The sequence below is a fragment of the Sparus aurata genome, chromosome 15 (assembly GCF_900880675.1).
Source record: "Sparus aurata chromosome 15, fSpaAur1.1, whole genome shotgun sequence".
Lineage (NCBI taxonomy): Eukaryota > Metazoa > Chordata > Actinopteri > Spariformes > Sparidae > Sparus > Sparus aurata.
The window spans coordinates 15,313,674-15,333,425 of NC_044201.1; the positions used below are offsets into that span (position 1 = coordinate 15,313,674).

Here is a 19,752-nt window from a genome sequence, read left to right on the forward strand (position 1 = left end):
TAATATAACTATGACATCAGACTAATGGTTGATGGTTTTCATTGTAAATATATACATATACATTCTAAAAGCTTCTTTATTTTATTATATCTATGGAGAGGAGTGTCAATGTAAATTCACGGTCACAATGAGATAGTATGAAAGTATTTCACTTTGATGTCACTTTGAATCATTTAAATAACATCATTCAAATTCTGGTTCTATTTTGATGTTTTAGAAGTTGTAAAGTTTTGTTCTTGCCATACAGTTAAGAATCAAGCGTACAAAGTTTGATGTGGTTGATATTTTACGACGGAACCTGAATGCATCCTTAAGAGGAGCTCATACGGGACCTTCGCACAAGCAGAGTTGCCAGGTTTGATTTTAAAACCCCGATTGTAGGTTTTACAACGCTGTTATCCGATCCATAATTCGTCAGTAGGAACATTCATTTAAACATGTGTTCTAATTAAGGCTAATCAGAAATTTTCGAAATATCTATATTCTACACCTCTTTATTTATTTGCTACCTTTTTAATCAACATCAATGGTCATTTACCAGGTCAGATAGTCTATGCAACTGAAATATGTGTCAGCAAAATTGATAATTATAGGTCGAATACATGCAATCCTACAATACATGTGCATATTCAGGATTCTCCAACAAACTTAAGCAGATGCGACAGAGTCCTGGCTGTTGTTTGGTATTAAATTGTGTAACCACAACATAATTACAAGTGAATGATAATTTAGAGAAACAGACAGAGCCACCAACAGGAGAGTGGTGATACACACATTATCAATAAGGCACATTAAGCAAAATAATGACACTGAAACCGTTTTAATGTTTTGGTTGAGACAGATCTGATTTTCAGTCTGCTCCTGGGGTGGACACAGTGATAGGGGGGAGCGCGTGACGCACCTGGCAACCCTAGCTGGGCCGCTCACGAGGTTCCTCCTTTCTCAGCCAGCACCGTCGTTGCGGGTGAGTGCGTGGCGTGGATGGACTGGTGAAATTTGTCAAAATCCACTCAAGTCAGCCAATTTGGAGTTCCACTAGAACGCCATCAACATGCCGGCTTATTTTCAAAGGCCAGAAAATGCTCTCAAACGAGCGAACGGTGAGTAAAGACACAGCGTTACGTCTCACAGATGTCACACATTCATGCTAACTGGCTAACCGTTAGCTGGCTCTAGCCTTCGTGTGCCTTGTCATCAATGCTGCGGCGCAGTTAGCCGGGCTAGCTACTAGCTAGTAACCTACAGTTGGAATGGCGGGGAAGCCATATCGCTAAAGCTACGTTAGTATATAGCTAGCCGGCTAGGCCATTTTTGTGGTGCTGATCATTGTGCAAAACCGGTGACATGGAAATGTATCAAAGGCTGCTTTTAAATAACCGTGAACACTCGTGACAGCTAGCTAACAATGTATTTTAACTACTGTCATATTGTTAACGCTCCCTTCTTACGTTAGCGTTAAGGTAATGCTAATGTCACGTTCACCGAGCACCACGGGCCTAACAATGTAAGGCAGGGTTGACGTTAGCTAACCAGGGTATTATGATCTTTGGTGCTAGTGGTGCGAAAAGCTCATGTTTTGTAGTGTTAACATTACGTAATTTTTGTGGCTACCATAGACATGTGATGGAGCTCACATCAGTCTGTTTTTCTGTGTTGATACAGAGTTCCTTGAGGTTGGCAAGAAGCAGCCAGCTTTGGATGTTTTGTACGATGTCATCAAGAGCAAGAAACATCGAACATGGCAGAAGATCCACGAGCCCATCATGCTCAAGTACCTGGAGCTCTGCGTGGATCTCCGCAAGAGCCACCTGGCCAAGGAGGGTCTCTACCAGTACAAGAACATCTGCCAGCAGGTGTGTGGGGAGAAATCCGTCGGGTAGCTAAAGAAACCAGATTTTTTTTTTTTTTTTTGAGGCAACTAAATGTTTGTCTTTGCTTTCAGGTGAACATCAAATCTCTGGAGGATGTGGTTAGGGCCTACCTGAAGCTGGCGGAGGAGAAGACTGAGACCGCCAAGGAGGAGTCCCAGCAGATGGTCCTGGACATCGAGGATCTGGACAACATCCAGACTCCTGAAAGGTTAGGATGTTTAAATGTTGGATGCAGAAGCAATGTCACTGTAAAGCTTTATTGCATTGTCTCCACATGTTGATATACCTTTAACTTGTTACTGAATCTAAACTAATCTCTTTGTGCAATAACAAACTTGACAAGCACCTTTATGTAGAAAGGTGATCATCATATACAGACCAACGACAGTAAAGCAGTCATTGACTTCGTAATTCTGTAATTCCCAGGCTTCTTCCAAACAATATTAAACTATATGTATACAAGTGAAAGCATACAAGTGAAGAATGGGAAACTGTTGTTAAAATAGTGCAGAGGTTAAAATATAACATATAAACATGAAAAACATTAAAATAATACTATGTAGGGTGGTGTAACGTAAAAAGGATAATTGAATATTATACATTGTACCGACTATGTGCACAACCTAGGGTGTAAGATGCTTGACACATTTCAAGCTGTTCACTGATAACATTGAACTCGTTTGGATTTTAGTGTGCTCCTGAGCGCTGTGAGTGGAGAGGACACTCAGGATCGTACTGATCGCCTGCTGCTCACTCCCTGGGTCAAGTTCTTGTGGGAGTCGTACCGTCAGTGCCTGGACCTGCTGCGAAACAACTCCAAGGTGGAGCGCCTGTACCATGACATTGCCCAGCAAGGTAGGGACACAAACTGAATATTTATCATGCAAACTCATACTATCTGAACTAAGTGTGTTTTGTTTTGTGTTTCCTAGGCTGCATAAGAGTTACTGTCAACAAAAAGTTTTAGGTTTAGGCAGTCTTCATGTAGGATAGATGTTAGTGTATGATAACATTATGTCTAGAACATAACAGTGGTGCCATATTTAAAATGAAAAACACTGTCACTTCAGCCTTTGCCAAGGGAATTAATGTTTTAATAGGGCCCATCATAAAACATTTAGATGAAAAATTTAATGTCGGTATGGCTTTTATCTTAACCTAACTTGATACGATTGAACATGCATACATACATAACAACATACTCATTGCTGTAAATAACATCTGGTCATCTTTTCTGCAGCATTCAAGTTCTGCCTTCAGTACACCCGTAAAGCAGAGTTCCGCAAGCTGTGTGACAACCTGCGTATGCATCTGGGTCAGATCCAGCGCCACCACAACCAGAGCACTGCCATCAATCTGAACAACCCTGAGAGCCAGTCTATGCACCTGGAGACACGTCTGGTGCAGCTGGACAGCGCCATCAGCATGGAGCTCTGGCAGGTCTGTTGGTTTTAGTCTACAAGCTGTTAATTAAAGTGTATAAAACATTTTCAGCAGTTCCTTAGAAAGCAGTCTGTTAATATGTATAGTATGATTTGTAAGAAATACCTGTATAGACCTTCAGTGTAATGAAATATGTGACATATGGTCAGAGTGAAGATATTCTTATTGAAGTATGTTTTTTTTCTGTTATCCAGGAAGCATTCAAGGCTGTTGAAGACATCCATGGACTGTTTGCTCTTTCCAAGAAGCCTCCTAAACCCCAGCTGATGGCCAACTATTACAACAAGGTGTCTACTGTGTTCTGGAAATCTGGAAATGCTCTATTCCACGCCTGCACCCTCCACCGGCTCTATCATCTCTCAAGGGAGATGCGAAAGAATCTGACCCAAGATGAGATGCAGAGGTACCTTATTTATCATTTGTTGATAAATGCACAAGCTTTACTCTGGTTTGGGAACAAGCTGTTAATATAACCTACTTTCCATCTTCAGGATGTCGACCAGAGTCCTCCTGGCAACACTGTCCATTCCCATCACCCCCGAGCGCACTGACATCGCTAGGCTGCTGGACATGGATGGCATCATTGTGGAAAAGCACCGCAGGCTGGCCACCCTCCTGGGCCTGCAGTCTCCACCGACCCGCCAGAGTCTCATCAATGACATGGTACGTTTTGCACATAAGAAAGAAGCTCTGTTAAGTGTTTTAGGTCTCTATCAGTTCCTCTGAATACCTTTCTATTGAAATCAGACGTCCACAACTTCAAAAATATTAACAATGTTTTGACAATTCTGTTTTATTGTTTGCATTCTAGGTGAGATTCAATCTGCTGCAGTATGTTGTTCCTGATATCAAAGAACTGTACAACTGGCTTGAAGTAGATTTTCATCCTCTGAAGCTGAGCGGAAGAGTGACCAAGGTAAACAATCTGGCTTTGTAGTTTTGTTTTTTTTTTCATTTACTTTATGTTGAATTTATTTAATATGTTTATTAATCCTAGCTAGTCATGTCTTATCCTAACATATTGTTACAAACTTATTATTCTACTAGGTTTTGAACTGGGTGAGAGACCAGGCTGAGAAGGAGGCTGATCTGCAGCAGTATGTCCCTCATCTGCAGAGTAATACCATCCTGAGACTCCTGCAACAGGTAAGTCTCTTCTGTAGTTTTCAATTCCCTGGAATGCTCTTCGGAATCACATTCACACTGTACTGATGGGACTCTCTAATTATTCTGTGTGGATTATATTAGGTTGCCCAGATCTATCAAAGCATCGAGTTCACCCGTCTGGCCTCCCTGGTTCCATTTGTGGATGCCTTCCAGCTGGAGCGCTCCATTGTGGATGCTGCCCGGCACTGTGATCTGCAGGTAAGATCAAGATCAGGAGAGATTATGCAGTATTATACACTAGCGATAGGCCAACAAAAGTGTTGTCACGATCATGACAATGTCAAGACTTAAAGAGTGTTTTTCATACTATTTTTTTTTAAAACTTGTATAACATTTAATTTTTCCCTTTTAGGTCCGTATAGATCACACCTCTCGAACTCTGAGCTTTGGCTCTGACCTGAACTACTCGACCAAAGAGGACGCCCCTGTTGGTCCTTTCCTTCAGAACATGCCCTCAGAGCAGATAAGGAACCAGTTGACTGCCATGTCTGCTTCCTTGGCCAAAGCCATCTACATCATCAAGCCTGCTTCCATCCTGGTGAGTTCAGTCATACAAAGCTCTCATATGTTGTTACACCAGACCAGATCCACCTGATGAGTGACCAATATTAGTGTGTATTTTCATGTGTTATTAAACTCTTTTATATGCAATATTTTTCAACTTTCAACTTCATTACGTTGTCTTTGTCCCGTCTCAGCAAGAGCGCGAGGAGCAGAACCAACAGGCCATCGCTGCTTATCTCAAAAATGCCCGCAAAGATCACCAGCGCATCCTGGCTCGTAGACAAACCATTGAGGAGCGTAAGGAGCGCCTGGAGAGCCTCAACATTCAGCGTGAGAAGGAGGAGCTTGAGCAGCGTGAAGCTGAGATGCAGAAGGTCCGCAAGGCTGAGGAGGAGCGTTTACGCCAGGAGGCCAAAGAGAGGGAGAAGGAGCGCATCATGCAGGAGCATGAGCAGATCAAGAAGAAGACAGTCCGTGAACGACTGGAGCAGATCAAGAAGACTGAACTGGGAGCCAAAGCCTTCAAGGATATTGATATTGAGGTAACTTTATTTGTTAGTTTGACTATGGTCCCACTCTCTGGAATTCTCTTCCACATAAAATACGGTCTGCTACAACAGTGTCTTCTTTTAAAAGTAAACTAAAAACATATCTTTTTTCGCAAGCTTTTAGTTAAGTTTAAAGAGTGTATTTTAATTCTGTCTCATTTGTTTCAAGAATTTTTTTTTTTTTTTATTATCATCTCCCTTTTTAAATGATGATAAAAATACATTCTTGTGTGATTGTATAATGTCCTAAATGTTTTTATTCTATTTTATTTTGTTTTATTATATTCTTTTTATCCTATATGCTATTTTATGTTCTACAATGTATCTTTGTTTTAATTTCTTGAAGCACATTGAGTTTACGCTTGCCGTATGAAATGTGCTATATAAATAAATTTGACTTGACTTGACTTGTTAGGTTTAACTGCATATTGCAGAATTGCATCATTGGGATATGAAGTTGAAAGGTGAGACTAACAAATGTGTTCTTACAGGACCTTGAGGAGCTGGATCCTGACTTCATCATGGCCAAACAGGTGGAGCAGCTGGAGAAGGAGAAGAAAGAACTTCAGGAGCGTCTGAAGAACCAGGAGAAGAAGGTAACTGAGTGATACATAAGTGAAATCACCTTGGTCACCTAGATGTGAATTGAACACTAATATTTCCATTTCTTTCGCTCCAGATCGACTATTTTGAGAGGGCAAAACGTCTTGAAGAGATTCCTCTTATCAAGAAGGCGTATGAGGAGCAGCGTATCAAGGACATGGAGCTATGGGAACTCCAAGAGGAAGAGAGGGTATGTTTGGGGAAAAAAAAAACATTAATAAAAACAACACTGATTGAAAAATGACATGTATAGATCAAGGAAATTGAATTGAAACTCCCAGGTGAGTATCTAGAATTTAAGAATTTTCTTTTGTCTTTGTCTTGCAGATCAGTAACATGAAAGTTGAACGGGAGAAGGCTCTGGAGCACAAGAAGCGCATGTCCAGGATGATGGAGGACAAAGAAAACTTCTTGTCCAAAATTACTGCCGCCCGTAGCTTCATTTATGAGGTGAGACTGTTATGATGCTTCACAGAGCCATTACTATAAATTGCCAACGTAATTGAAGCAGTGGTTTAAAATTTGCTATTGTGTCTTTGAAGGAAAAACTGAAAACTTTCGAGGAGCGCTTGGTTGTGGAGAGGAAGAAGCGCCTGGAAGAAAGGAAGAAGCAGCGCAAAGAGGATAGGCGTAATACTTACTACCGTCAGAAAGAGGAAGAGGCCCAGCGTATCCACGAGGAGCAGCTAAAGAAAGGTAGTTCATTTTGATAGCACATGTGTACTGGGATACAGAAAAACTCTTAGCCTATCAGCTACAATGAAGGACTTCAGGTGTGCTTATGCAACAGAAAATGGAGGGAATTGTGGTAGAAATAATGGCACCAGTAGTTAGTGCTACTATAGGGAGAACCTTGGCTGTCGCCCAGCACAACATTTTCATTTTTTGAGTGACATCAGGGAAACGGGACATGACCATGATTCAATAAGAACCTTTTTTTAAAAAAATAAAATCACTGATATTTTTCTCTCTGCGTCTGAACATGCCTCATGCTGTTTTCTGCTTTTGTTACAGAGCGTGAGGAGCGTGAACGCCTGGAACAAGAGCAGCGAGAGGAGGAGGAGAGGGAGTACCAGGAGCGTCTGCGCAAGCTCGAGGAGCAGGAACGAAAGCAGCGCGCTCGCCAGCAGGAGATCGAAGAGCGAGAACGCCGTCGTGAGGAGGAGAGAAGGGGCCCCCCAGAGGAGAAAGCCAAAGTACAATTCTGTTTATTTGTTTTTTTTTTTACTCGTGGTCAGAGCTGACATCTGATTCTCAATTAGTTGAAGTTACATGCAAATATGAAGAAATGGAATCGCAGGATTTGTTAAAAGATTAAAGAATGATTTATCATGTTACCCACAATAATTGTGATACCATGATCGGTAGAATACAAAAAAATATTATAAATGAGCTGAACTTTAGGCAGAGAAACAAAGTTCAAGACTTTACCTGTCTATAAGTATTGCAGGTTAATGGTGCCTGTCTCACTGACATAATCTAAGAAAATTTATCACAGTAGTTTGTCAGAAAATATGTGATTCTTTTGATTTGTGTCATCTCAGATTAATGTGCGATAGAATAATATTAACATGTACGTTCAGGACTTGAAGCAGAGCAGTGGACTACAGGATCAGACATTTAATGTTGCAGTGCCTTTTCATGTAGCAGGTTTACAGACCGTTCAGCTATGTAATGACAGAATGTGTCTTGATCCAATTTTGTTTTGCTTCTACAGGAATGGGGTGAGAAGGAGGAGGGAGGATGGAGGAAGCGCACAGAGGAAGGGGGTTCGGATTGGCGTCGTTCTGTGCCTGAAAAGTACGTGTTGGAATCTTAATTCTACTTTTGTATTGTTAAACTATTAGTAATTACTGATATAGGCTACTCTAATGATGCTTGTGCTTTCTCTCCCCCTAATAGGGATTGGAGGCAGGAGGGCCGTGATGAGGGAGAGGAGAAAGAGGCACCCTTCAGGCGGGCCGACGGTCCTCGCAGGGATGACAGAGGACCCCGACGAGGCTTTGAAGATGACAGAGGTCCACGTCGTGGTGCTGATGATGACCGTCCTCCACGCAGAATGGATGAAGACCGTCCTATACGTAGAGGCTTTGATGATGACCGCGGCCCTAGGAGGGGTGGAGATGATGACCGCGGCCCAAGGCGTGGCTTTGATGAAGACCGTGGTCCAAGACGTGGCTTTGATGACGACAGAGCTCCCCGCAGAAACCTGGATGACTTGAGGGGTCCAAGGCGTGTGGCTGATGATGACTGGGGCTCCAGAAGAGGAGGAGATGATGACAGAGGTGGAAGAAGAGGCATGGATGAAGACAGGCCACGCCGTGGTGGTGATGATGCCAAACCCTGGAAGCCTCTGGGTAGACCTGGTAAGCCTGTAGCCATTCAGCTGCTAATGACTGATGATGTCTTTTAATGTACGTGAAGAATTTGGGTGCTTCGGAGCTCTGTTAACATGTAATTTCAGGCAGGGATGATAAGTGAATAATTTTCATCAGAAGTCTCAACCGTGTCAGGTGGTTGGCGTGAGCGGGAGAAGGCCAGAGAGGAGAGCTGGGGTCCTCCCCGTGGCGGCGGCTCGGAAGACGGTGATGAGGCTGAAGGAGAGGAAAGATCTGGGGGCAGCTTCAGAGACCGTCGTCCACCAAGGTGATGCCAAGAGTTTTGATGCATTTATCTTAAAAATAATAACTGCAGAGGATGTCATAGTCTACTTTTCACTGAATTATCACAGTTCTGTTAATTGTTGTCATGTGTATTCACAGAGAGGAGACTAGCTGGAGGAGAGGAGGCACAGAGGAGGCAAGCTCCTGGAGGGACTCTCGCAGAGAAGACACTACTGACCGTGACCGTGGTGAACGCCGTGATAGAGACCGCAGGGATGACCGTGAAATCAGAGCTCCACCGAGAGATCAAGATGAAGGTGTGCAGAGCAGTTATATACTTACCAGGGATACTTGTAGGAGGCATCACAGCTGTTCCTTTAAGACATATTTAGAAGCTGTAGAAAGCCTTCAGATTTGTCTGATTTACCCTTATATCAAAACTTTTTTTAGCTGTCCTCAAGCACACTAATACAGGGTCCATGAAATACAACGCATCACTTTTAAGTAGGTGTGAACTTAATGTAGCACATTTGTCCAACACAAACATCAGGTAAATTACATAGAGGTGTTGTATTCGGCCAGCAGAGGGCGCTGTTTACTTGTCAAGTTGCTGCTACAGCAGGTGTCTTAGAAAGAGTCCCACTTGTTTGGACAAATACAAACTTTTTTAACCGGAGTCATATACTATAAGTTGAATATGTTTATGGCTTTAACACGTCCTAACGAGTCTCTGTTTCTTCAGGAGGTTCTTGGCGTCGTGGAGGCGATGAGAAGAGGATGGAGCGGGAAAAGGAGCCACCCAGAGAGAGGGAAAGGGAGCGGGAGCGTGACGCTGATGGAGAAAAGGGTTGGCGTGGTGACAAAGATGCCGCTCGTCGCACCAAGAACGAGACGGATGATGATGGCTGGACCACTGTCCGCCGCTGAGCAACAACCTCTACATCCAATTGGCGCGGTTAATGATTAATTGGTTTTGGAAAAAATTATAATATTCAATATCCCATCAGCCAGTTAGCCACAGTGTTTCATTAATGGCTACACGTTCTTGATACTCATGTGCATTGTTCTCTTTTGAATGAGATATTTGTAGACAGTAGATTTCCTGGGGATTTCCTGTCCCATTATCTTTATCTCGACTTTCTACAGGTTTGAACCCGAGGCTTCTCACAAACTAAAACATCATAAACCGATTCACTTTAGTCACTTTGGCCTCATACAAACCATCAATGTAAACATGACTACCCCCCAGTGGTTAGGAGTGTTATTACATTACACTGTGTGATGTGAAACAGATTAAACTGAAAACAAATACACCTGCTCAAACTTTCAATGCAATCTCAGCGTATCACCAACTGCCTCTTTTTAAATTAATAACCTTTGCATAGATGTTATATTACAGCACTGATCCACAACTCTTGTATTGGCCATGACCAGGAATATGTCATCTGCTTCGGTGATCTCTGCTCCTCATCTAGTGTTTCAGATGCTTCTTAACCTGGTATCGAACAAGTGGAAATAACATTTTGATGTGCATGCTTAGAGTATTCAATTGGCCTTTACTGATATTCTGTATGTGGTTCTATCTCACTGCAGTCAACGGTATCCAACCTGGTTGCATGTGTACAGATAAAGCCTTTATTAATAAAGATGATTGCTCACCACCTACTCATTCATTTTGTCTCATGCTGTCACCATTGAAGATTGCAGCACTCTTGTATAGTTTAAGTCTCACGTGTGAATATTTGTGACGAGAGTTTTTAAACCTGGGGGTCGCAAGGGTGAATCTGGTGGGGCGCGATATGTAAGCAGAAACACTTGAGTGACACAATTGTGCTGGAAATCCTTGAGAATGCTTGGAAAGCTTGGATAATTATCTTGATTGTTTGAAATTATATTCAGCCAAGTGTATTTACATACAGGTGACATGTTATGAAAGAAACTTTTTTTCTATTTTTAACTTGTTGCCGTTCTGTGGAAAGCTATCTCGAAATATAAATGTGGTTGTTAGCAACATAACATCTGATTTAATATGAAGTGAAACAGCCCTTTAGAGCATGTACTGTTCATGTACATCAATGTTATTTTACAAAACTAATGTGCTCGAACAGCTTGACAGTGCTCCTTAAAAGCACTTAATAAATGCTGACAAGTAACTTTGGAAAATGTGCAAGAACTCAAGAACTTAGATGTGACACTTTATGTGAATGTAATTGCCAGAAATTGTATCAGAAAAACTGAGTAGAGAGGATGCTTCCTGTCATTTCTTTGTTCCAAGGGCCTGTTGGGTCATCTGACTGAAGATGTCAGTAGTTACCCTGATAGACTGTAAGCTCTTCATTTCGCTGAGGACCTTCTGGGTCTCTCTGCTCTCAGGGTGCCTCCAAAGCTCCTCAAAATCCCAGTGTTTGGACCATTTTAATCACAGTACCAGTATGTGACCACTAGAGGTCGGTAAAGCTCCACGGAGAGGAATGACGCTTCCCTCGGTGGAAAACTCGGATGAAATAAAAAAACAAAACAAAAAAAAAACATGCTGGCAGTGGTCAGTCAGTGTGCAGTCAATTAACAGACCAGTAACAAGCTGGTAAAAGAAAACCTCAGACACGCTCGACTTCTTAAAAAAAGAAATACAAAATATTCTTGTTCCTCAACTACAAACGGCTTTAGATTTTGGTTGGCCCCGTTAAGTGCGACGCTGTTTGTATTATTAATAATAATAATGGTAATAATAACAATAATAATAGTAATAATAATAATATTGTCTCTCATGTTTAAGACACTGATATTTATTAGGTGATGTTACAAATAAAAGGCGACACCTTGATGAAACTGACTGAGCGACCTCGAATGAAACATCTAAAGCCTCCAACCCCCAGTCATCCGCACACTGTTGATATTAACAATGTAATCTGGACTCCGCCATTTATAAAATGTCAAACCGGGCGTATTATGTGTTGGACAGCTGTAGGTGCTCTGACAGCTTCAAGAACCCATTTTAGTCTGTAGTTTGTATTTTATTCCACAGACCTTAAACCACCGCAACAAATAAAACCTCAAGCACACATGTACACAAGGCTCGTATAGATAAGACTAAAAGTAAGAGACGATAATAACAATAATAATAATAATAACAATAACAATAATAATAATAATAATAATAATAATAATAATCTCGCTCTTAAATTATTTTACAATCCGGGTGATAATAACATAATTAAAAAAAATGTTTGAACATGACCATAAAGAATAAACAAAGAAAATGTATTTAAGTAAAAAAAAAAATTCCACACACAAGAAACAGCATCCTTCAGTTTAGCCTCTGTTCATTTGATAGAGCCCCGTGAGTGTAATCCGTGTGTATCATGTGTTTATGAGGGGCCTCGGTGCGCGGCCGTGGCTGCAGCTGTGTGATCCACACAGGGCTGACAGGCTGCCGTCACAGGTAACCCCTCCAACACACACCTGAGCACCCTGCGCTCAGGAACACTGACACACAGCGACTCGTCAGCGGGGAAGGTGTTATTGATTTTTTTGAAGGCTCTGTCAGTCTTCACGCAGTGTCCCACACGGTTGACAAAAAACAAAAACAAAAAGACGCATGGCCAGAGCTTGTTCACGTCTTCCAGACGCCTCATCCAGGGGACGTGAAGAGTCCTCACTTCCAAACTCATCCTAAAACAATCTGGAGAAAACTGAATAACGAAACAACAAACATTTTTTTTCTTCATGGATCCAGTTAGAAAACCCCCAAAACAGGAACAGAATAGAGAATTAAATGAAGGCCGACTGACCAATTAAGCTCGTGCTAAATATTATCCGCGCGCATCGCAACGAAAATAGACTTTAATGGAGCTGATTTGATGTTTGCGAAACCTTGTTGTGCGTAATTAAAAGCAATCACCGGCTGGACTCACACTTACACACACACCCACCCCCCAAAAAAAATCAGTTTAAACCTGTCATAGGCCGTAAATGCAAATAAAGCAGGCTACCTTGAGCTTTTCTACTGGTCCAGATGAGTGTGTTAAATGTCCTGGACCATGTGCGCGTATGTGTGTGTGTGTGTGTGTGTGTGTGTGTGTGTGTGTGTGCGTGCGCGCGCGCGTGCGGGGGGCTAGTCTCTGGACGAATCCGTTCCGTGTTGCGCGTCGAGTCCGCCTCTCCGCGCCCCTGCTTCCCATTGACGCACTTTTTAAGCGTCTTCCCCTTCTCCACCTTAAGGCGAGCAGCAGCAGCAGCGACCAATCACCATGCCATTACAGCCTTCAGAGGAAGCTGTTTATGGGACTGCAGCGCTAATTAGGCTCATGAACTAACAAATCTGCCTGCACGAACACGGCGAGGAAAACGATCACATCCATGGATTAGTCTGGGAGTAGCCGAGCACTTTTTATTTTGGCTTCCTCGACACTGCCGCCTTTTCCCAACTTATTTACTGCGCAGAAACTTTGCCTCTTTTCTTGGGTGTGGAGTATTTTCTAAGCGAGAGCGCCTCCGACAACTTTAACTTAAACTGGGGAATCTGGACTATCAGACCATGTTTCAACCGACACCCAAGAGGTGTTTTACTATAGAGTCTTTAGTGGCGAAGGATAATCCTGTACCGGCGTCCCGCACCGAGGAGCCCATCAGGCCAGCGGCTCTCAGCTATGCAAACTCCGGCCAGATGAACCCCTTTCTCAACGGCTTTCACTCCGGCGGCAGGGGCGTCTACTCTAACCCGGACTTGGTGTTCGCCGAGGCGGTCTCTCATCAGCAAAACTCCGCCGTCCCGGTGCACTCTGTGGCCCCGCCGCACGCTCTGGCCGCTCACCCGCTTTCATCCTCACACAGTCCGCACCCTCTTTTTGCCAGCCAGCAAAGAGACCCATCAACTTTCTACCCCTGGTTATTACACAGATATAGGTACTTGGGTCACAGATTTCAAGGTAAGTTATCACCGTGCTTCCTTTGGCTCACTTTTACGCACAAAACGTGCCGAGCGGCTCGAGAGTGGTGACTGTAATTTTCTCCCTGACCATCCGCGCAGACAGCAGATGTAGATGGAATTAAAAATATGCGAAGCTGTAGCAGAGCAGTTTTTTTTCCTTCTTCTTTTAATTCTCCGGACACAACAGAAATGTATTTAAAGGATTATTTCTCTCAAAAAAATGACCATGGCAATTAATTAATTTGGTCATTAAGAAGAAACAAACAGAATAATTGTTGCCTCGGCGGTTGTAGCTGCCTGCTGCTTCCAGCGTCTATTCAAGGCTAAAAAAATAAATTAATAAAAAAAAAAAAAAAAGACTACAAGTAATGTTGACATGTTTGTACACTGCCGGTCCTGCGGGTTACATATAGCACATGATATATGGCCTGCGTAAAACGAAACTAATAGATGTCGCTGCTCTGCAGGTTAAGCTCAGGCTGCTTTCAGATAAGAAATTTTGTTTTTAAAGGGAAAGAATTAAACAATATTGATGATTATTTCACGAGACTATTGCTATTTTTTAAAGGCTGACAGAAGTCAAATTTTGGGTCATTTTAATTGTATTATTACTTTATTATTAAGTGGACTTTACCTGCGTGATGTTTAGACTAGATATTTCGATCATTATTATTATTTTTTTTTTACTTTTGGTTGTTAATTTTATGATGTTTATACTTGACATTATTTGTTAATTTCGGACAAAATAAAGCAAAATTATCCTTTTTAAAAATGTGGACGAATACTCAATTAAAGTGCTCTGTTGCTGCTGTGTATTTAAACGTCTTCACGCTGCTACCTGTGATTTTGTTTACAAAGGACGTTTTTGAGCTAATTTAATTAGGCCCAGGATTATATCCCTCTGCTTTGTGTTGATTCCTCCTTGTCTTCCTGCGGTGGTCTCATTCACGTTAGACAAATCAACAATAAGATGTCATTTAAAATACGCACGTGTTTCTTTTCTGTACTGATGTCCAGCCTCTCCTCACACGTTATCATCCTGCTGTATTTCCAGTCTGCCCTCAGTGGACTATTGTCCCACAGCTGTGCGCAGGCCCTGCTGTTTGCATTACAAATGTTATTATGTTGTGAATTTAAGAAAAAAAAACAAAAAAAAAAAAAAGAGGTAATGACAGACCCTCGTTCTCTGCTCGTTCCCAGGCAATGAAACGAGTCCGGAGAGCTTCCTTTTGCACAACGCGCTGGCCAGAAAGCCCAAAAGAATCCGGACAGCTTTTTCACCTTCGCAACTCCTGCGGCTCGAACACGCGTTCGAGAAAAACCATTACGTGGTGGGAGCAGAAAGAAAACAGCTCGCCCACAGCCTTAGCCTCACAGAAACTCAGGTAAGAGACACGACATTTCCCCGATTGTCCTTAAACTTCACGCGCCGTCCTTTTGGGGACAGCGCGCTGGTTTGATTTTGAAATGTTTACACTGTTTACTGCTGTGTGGCACCAGGCCTGCTCTCACGACACACTCTCCTTTTCTGCTGTCATTATAAAGAAGACATATCTCACATGGTGAAGGCTGCTGTCCTGGTATACAGGCGATATATTTTGTGTTGTTTGTTTTTATTTTCTGCATCGTGGCACGTGCGTCACGGAGCCCCTTTATAAGCCAGACCGCTATGATAAAATGAATGTATGTTCACGCGTGACAATAAATACGAGACGTGTCGTTAGGAAAACAGTAATTTTAAATAATCAGCCAGGCAAATTGTTTTCTACACGGCGGGGTCCATAAATGCCTGTTGTCAATCGGAGACAGAGGCTTTCTGTTGGATCGAATCCACTGTCATTGTATAGGCCTAACCTCATTTTAGGACGGGTTGGATTACTTTGTTTTGGGGGGAGAATGTTGCCTTTCAAAATGGAGGGCAAATTAACCAGTTAACCATTTTATGGGATAGGCGATACAAAGAGCGAGGCGGGTTCAGTGAATTCCCCCTGCCATATTTAAGATGCTGTTTGAGCCCATCAGCCGCTGTCTTTTGTCCGCGGTGTCTCCTTTGGACGGCGGGGCCTTTGGAGGAACTGAGGGGAGAAATGAACCGTCACCTACTTCAATTAGCCCACTGAGGGCTTATTAAATGCACCTCAGTTGCCATTTAAGCGCTAAAAAAAAGGGGGCCGCGGAGTGACAAAGCAGGAGCAGACAATTTATCGATTTAGATGTTGTTAATTCCCCACGGCACCGTTTAAACAGGGCTCAGTCGATTCAGAGGAGCGTGTGGAAATACATGTTAGATTGTGTGGCGTGCATGTGATTCCCCCTTTTTTCTTTAAAAAGAAAATTCTTTTAACGTTCACATGTCGGCCTGGAAATATTTTAGAGTAAGTGGGGGAGAGAAAAAAAAATAGTCTGACCTACTTTGGATGAATTGCAAAAGTTTTCCCAGACAAATGTTTGTGAGAGTATAAATAAAAACACTTTTGGTGTATTCGTGTCTTGGCATTTACTTTGTTTACATTTTCATTTTATTCCTGGGGGCTTATTTTGGGATGTAATGACTGCTTACTTGTACCGTTTTATTTTGAAAAGTTGTCTGACCTTTATTAGGCTGGGCTCACTCTTTGTGTGTTAAATGAATATTATTTATTGGAGTAACAATTATGAATCTATGATTTTGTCACTTTAATAACATTGATCAGCGCTTCTCTGAGATTATAGCTGATCTGTGTTAATTCTGCCGGCTGTTTTGCTCTGTGATCACGAGCTGCAAGTCACAGTTTTACCTTTTTATTTCCACTGCACCGCTGCCTGCCTGTATTTAGCCCTGCCATCCAAACAATGCGTCCCTTTTACGCGTGGTTTTACGCACCGGCCAATCGCGCTTTATCTCGTGACACTGATCCTGAGCTTTTTGTGGTTTCTCTCTTTTTTTCCCCCTCCTCAGGTAAAAGTGTGGTTTCAGAACCGAAGGACGAAGTTCAAGCGACAGAAGTTGGAGGAGGAGGGCTCCGAGTCTCAGCAGAAGAAGAAAGGATCGCATCACATAAACCGGTGGAGACTGGCGACCAAACAGTCGAGCCCAGAGGAAATTGATGTCACTTCGGACGATTAAAAAAACAAACTATATCAGCGTCTGATTGAAGGGGGACTTGGATAAAAGATGCCGTGTAGAGACAAGTGAGAGGGTTTAAAGCCAATAACATTTCAGATCTCCGGAGATCGGCAGCTGAGGGTGAGAGAAACCCGGCTGGTGGCACTGCTGTCACCGTGTTGGGTCTGTCAGTCCAAATGACCCAGGGAGCTGCGACTGACAGTGTCTCAGTCCACCTACCTGAACCCTTCCACGCACCGACCACCACCACCACCACCACCGCCACCACTACAATCTCTTATCTACAACCACCTAATTCTTTCTCCAATTCATATTGGACGTTTGCACTTCAGAAGGTTTTTTTTTAAAAGGAAAAAAAAACCCACACACACACAAAACAAAACGTTTCCACTCAAGATACCAAAACACCAAACTGCTTTTGTAAAACTTGAATTGCATGGTACAGATTTTTTTTCTTGGTAGTTGTTTTAATTTGACAAGTTTTTTTCTCAAACCAAGACGAAGAAGAAGAAGAAGAAGATAAAAAAATCAATTTTGTTTTTAACTCTATTTTCAAACTGAGAGATGTCGTGCTTCTTTCTTTTTACAAAGTGTGCAGTCTTTAATTAATGATTCTCGTGTAAAAGTGATTGTGAAAACATATGAAGTAGCGGTGCTGCGTTATAGTGTTTTTTTTTTTTTAAAGAAAACAAGAACAAAAAAAAATTCGACTTCATAAAAAAGATTTTAAAAAAACAACAACTTTTAAAAAAAGTCAATCAGACCACAGATTTAAAGGGAAGGCATCAGGACATTCCTTTAACCTAAAGCTTTACCAATGTGTCGCTGTGGCCCCCACGCAGCCTTCTGTCAGGACTTTGACCCTCCAGTGAAAGTTGCCACGAAGGACTAAATGCAAGAATTGAGAGACAGAGAGAGAGAGAGAGAAAAAAAACCTTCAAGCACTGAGCGTATTCCATGTACAGAAATGCTAAAAGTTAATGTTTCTGTTAAACCCTCTTTTACAGAATGTAAATAATTTTTGTGTTTGTGTTAAGTTTGCTACAATTTTAACACAAAGTATACTTCCAAGAAGTATGTAATTGTCAATATTTTGTCAATAAAGTTTTATCAATATGTTGCGCGCAGTAAAAGCACAGACTTTTGATTACAGAGAGCGGCTGAATGGAGGCCTTTTTATTCTTATTCTGTGCCACCGAACAGAACCATTTGGATTGAGTGTACAGGGAGGTTTGGACAGTTTAATTTAAAAACACATACAGAGAAGAAAAAAAAAGAAAAAAGATGCAGCCTGTAATTTGTTGTCCTCGGCTCTGCATTTGTTTCTCACTGTGATAGAGACGGCATTAGTTTTATTTTCATTTTTTTGAGGGGCTGCAGCGTCTGCTCCGCTCCGGCTACAAAGAGTCCCTACAAGCTTTTGTGAAAGTGCAAATCAGTTTAGGCAATTATCATGCGAGTAATATGAGGGGGGAAAGGGGATGCATTGCCCAGTGGTCCACTTTAATCTCTTAATCCACGGATCCAAGGGGGCTTGGTTGGACATAATTTAGTACAATCTGACTACCCCTCACGACGCGATAAGGGAAGGTTGCAATGTGCCGCAAAATGGGATCTTTGTTTAAAATCTTGTCTTGTGGGCTCCGTCGTGCTGCAAGCTGCTGCAACATCGCAGGGCTTCTGTAGGAGCCTGTAGGCGAAACTAGAAAGATGCTATTTAGAGCAGGAAATGATTCCCTATTTACACACAAACAAACCAACAGCACAACAATGAGCACTGCGTTTAAAAAAAAAAAAAAAAATCAGACACATTTTAACTGGATTATGATTTTTTACATTTTTTTTTAAATGCATAACAAGCGCCAGCTCCAGTGTTTTCTGGTGCGAGGTTGCATGTGTTTGTTTAATTGTTTCATAAAGTAAAAAAGAGTTGTTTTTGTGGTTTGGGTTGGAGGAAGAGGAGGAAGAGGAGGAGGAGGAGGAGAGGGGGGGCTTCATGGTATATAGGGAATTCTTAATCGGCCCATAGATTATAACAGCAATAAAAATCTTTAGAGAATACCATTAGCTTTGAGGAAAAAAAAGCAAAAAAAAAAGCAAAAAAAACAAAAACCTTAAAGCTTTATTACAAACCCAGCTTTGAAATAGGGGGGATTAGAGGACTGAAAGGGTCCCACAATAGTTAGAAGAAAAGGTTTCATGCTAATGAGGTTAATGCCCTTTGTATCTCCGGACTCCACAACTTCATTACTCCTATCTCGGGCAACACCGAGCGGCTCAGAGCTTCACAATCCACTCGAGCTTTTCCCTACCCTGCCTCTAAAGAAGGATTTGATAGCAGTCCTGTTCAAACTAGATAATTATATCTTTTCAAGTTGGAATTAAGATAAAGAAAGTGCAGTGGAGGCGGTGAGCCTTGATCCGCCGCAAACAAATTTGGCGCACTCTCCCCCCCTCTGTGCGCCTGTATGGACACACAGGAGACAGGACAGGCTTCTCATTAGAGCCCTGCACGGTCTGATCCATCCAAACGCGTCTGATTTGAACCTGGACGTATTTGTCGTGTTTTTTAAATTTTTTTTATCTATTTTTATTTTTTCTTAAATGTTGCTGTGTGTGAAAATATTTTTTTGCGGAGATGTTCAGCATTCACATTTTTCAAAGTTAGAGCTCGGTCAACTGTGCTGCTGTCTCTGAGCTCTAAACTGCTAAATATAATGGCAAATGACTTTTATTCTGAAGGCGCGCGTTTAAAAAAACAAAACTAAAATAATACATTTTTTAAAATTAATAATGGTGATAATAATTATAAAATAGCGTGGCGCGTGTGAGCTGCAGTATTTACATCGGTTCTTCCAGCGCGCCGTTCTCCTCAGATCTCGGCGCTTATTAAAAGGCGATCACGCGTAATTTGAGGACTGAGGTCACATGAACATAATTGGTTTGGACATAACTCAAACAATGTGTGTACGTGCGT

At 42.1% G+C, this 19,752-nt stretch overlaps 2 protein-coding genes across 5 annotated transcripts; both read left to right on the top strand.

Moving 5' to 3' along the window:
- Positions 1 to 918: 918 nt before the first annotated feature.
- Positions 919 to 10,404, top strand: eif3s10 (eukaryotic translation initiation factor 3, subunit 10 (theta)). 3 transcript variants are annotated; one of them, XM_030442039.1, is made up of 22 exons: positions 919 to 1,100; positions 1,663 to 1,853; positions 1,943 to 2,079; positions 2,563 to 2,726; positions 3,112 to 3,311; positions 3,509 to 3,717; positions 3,806 to 3,977; positions 4,126 to 4,230; positions 4,362 to 4,460; positions 4,563 to 4,679; positions 4,834 to 5,019; positions 5,180 to 5,527; positions 6,025 to 6,129; positions 6,213 to 6,326; positions 6,464 to 6,586; positions 6,679 to 6,832; positions 7,151 to 7,332; positions 7,854 to 7,936; positions 8,039 to 8,502; positions 8,632 to 8,782; positions 8,899 to 9,056; positions 9,482 to 10,404. In XM_030442039.1, exons 1-22 carry the CDS (start codon positions 1,052 to 1,054, stop codon positions 9,664 to 9,666), a joined length of 3,696 nt encoding a protein of 1,231 aa, XP_030297899.1. In that variant the 5' UTR covers positions 919 to 1,051; the 3' UTR covers positions 9,667 to 10,404. The 3 variants fall into 3 exon arrangements, with proteins under 3 accessions (XP_030297899.1, XP_030297900.1, XP_030297901.1); XM_030442040.1 differs by having other exon boundaries at positions 8,635 to 8,782; XM_030442041.1 differs by having other exon boundaries at positions 8,650 to 8,782.
- Positions 10,405 to 12,886: 2,482 nt separating this feature from the next.
- Positions 12,887 to 17,896, top strand: emx2 (empty spiracles homeobox 2). Of its 2 annotated transcripts, XM_030440995.1 has the most exons (3): positions 12,897 to 13,667; positions 14,870 to 15,054; positions 16,608 to 17,896. In XM_030440995.1, the coding sequence occupies exons 1-3, from the start codon at positions 13,277 to 13,279 to the stop codon at positions 16,773 to 16,775; spliced, it is 744 nt and encodes a 247-aa protein (XP_030296855.1). In that variant the 5' UTR covers positions 12,897 to 13,276; the 3' UTR covers positions 16,776 to 17,896. The 2 variants fall into 2 exon arrangements, with proteins under 2 accessions (XP_030296856.1, XP_030296855.1); XM_030440996.1 differs by lacking the exon at positions 14,870 to 15,054 and having other exon boundaries at positions 12,887 to 13,667.
- The last annotated feature ends 1,856 nt before the right edge of the window (positions 17,897 to 19,752 follow it).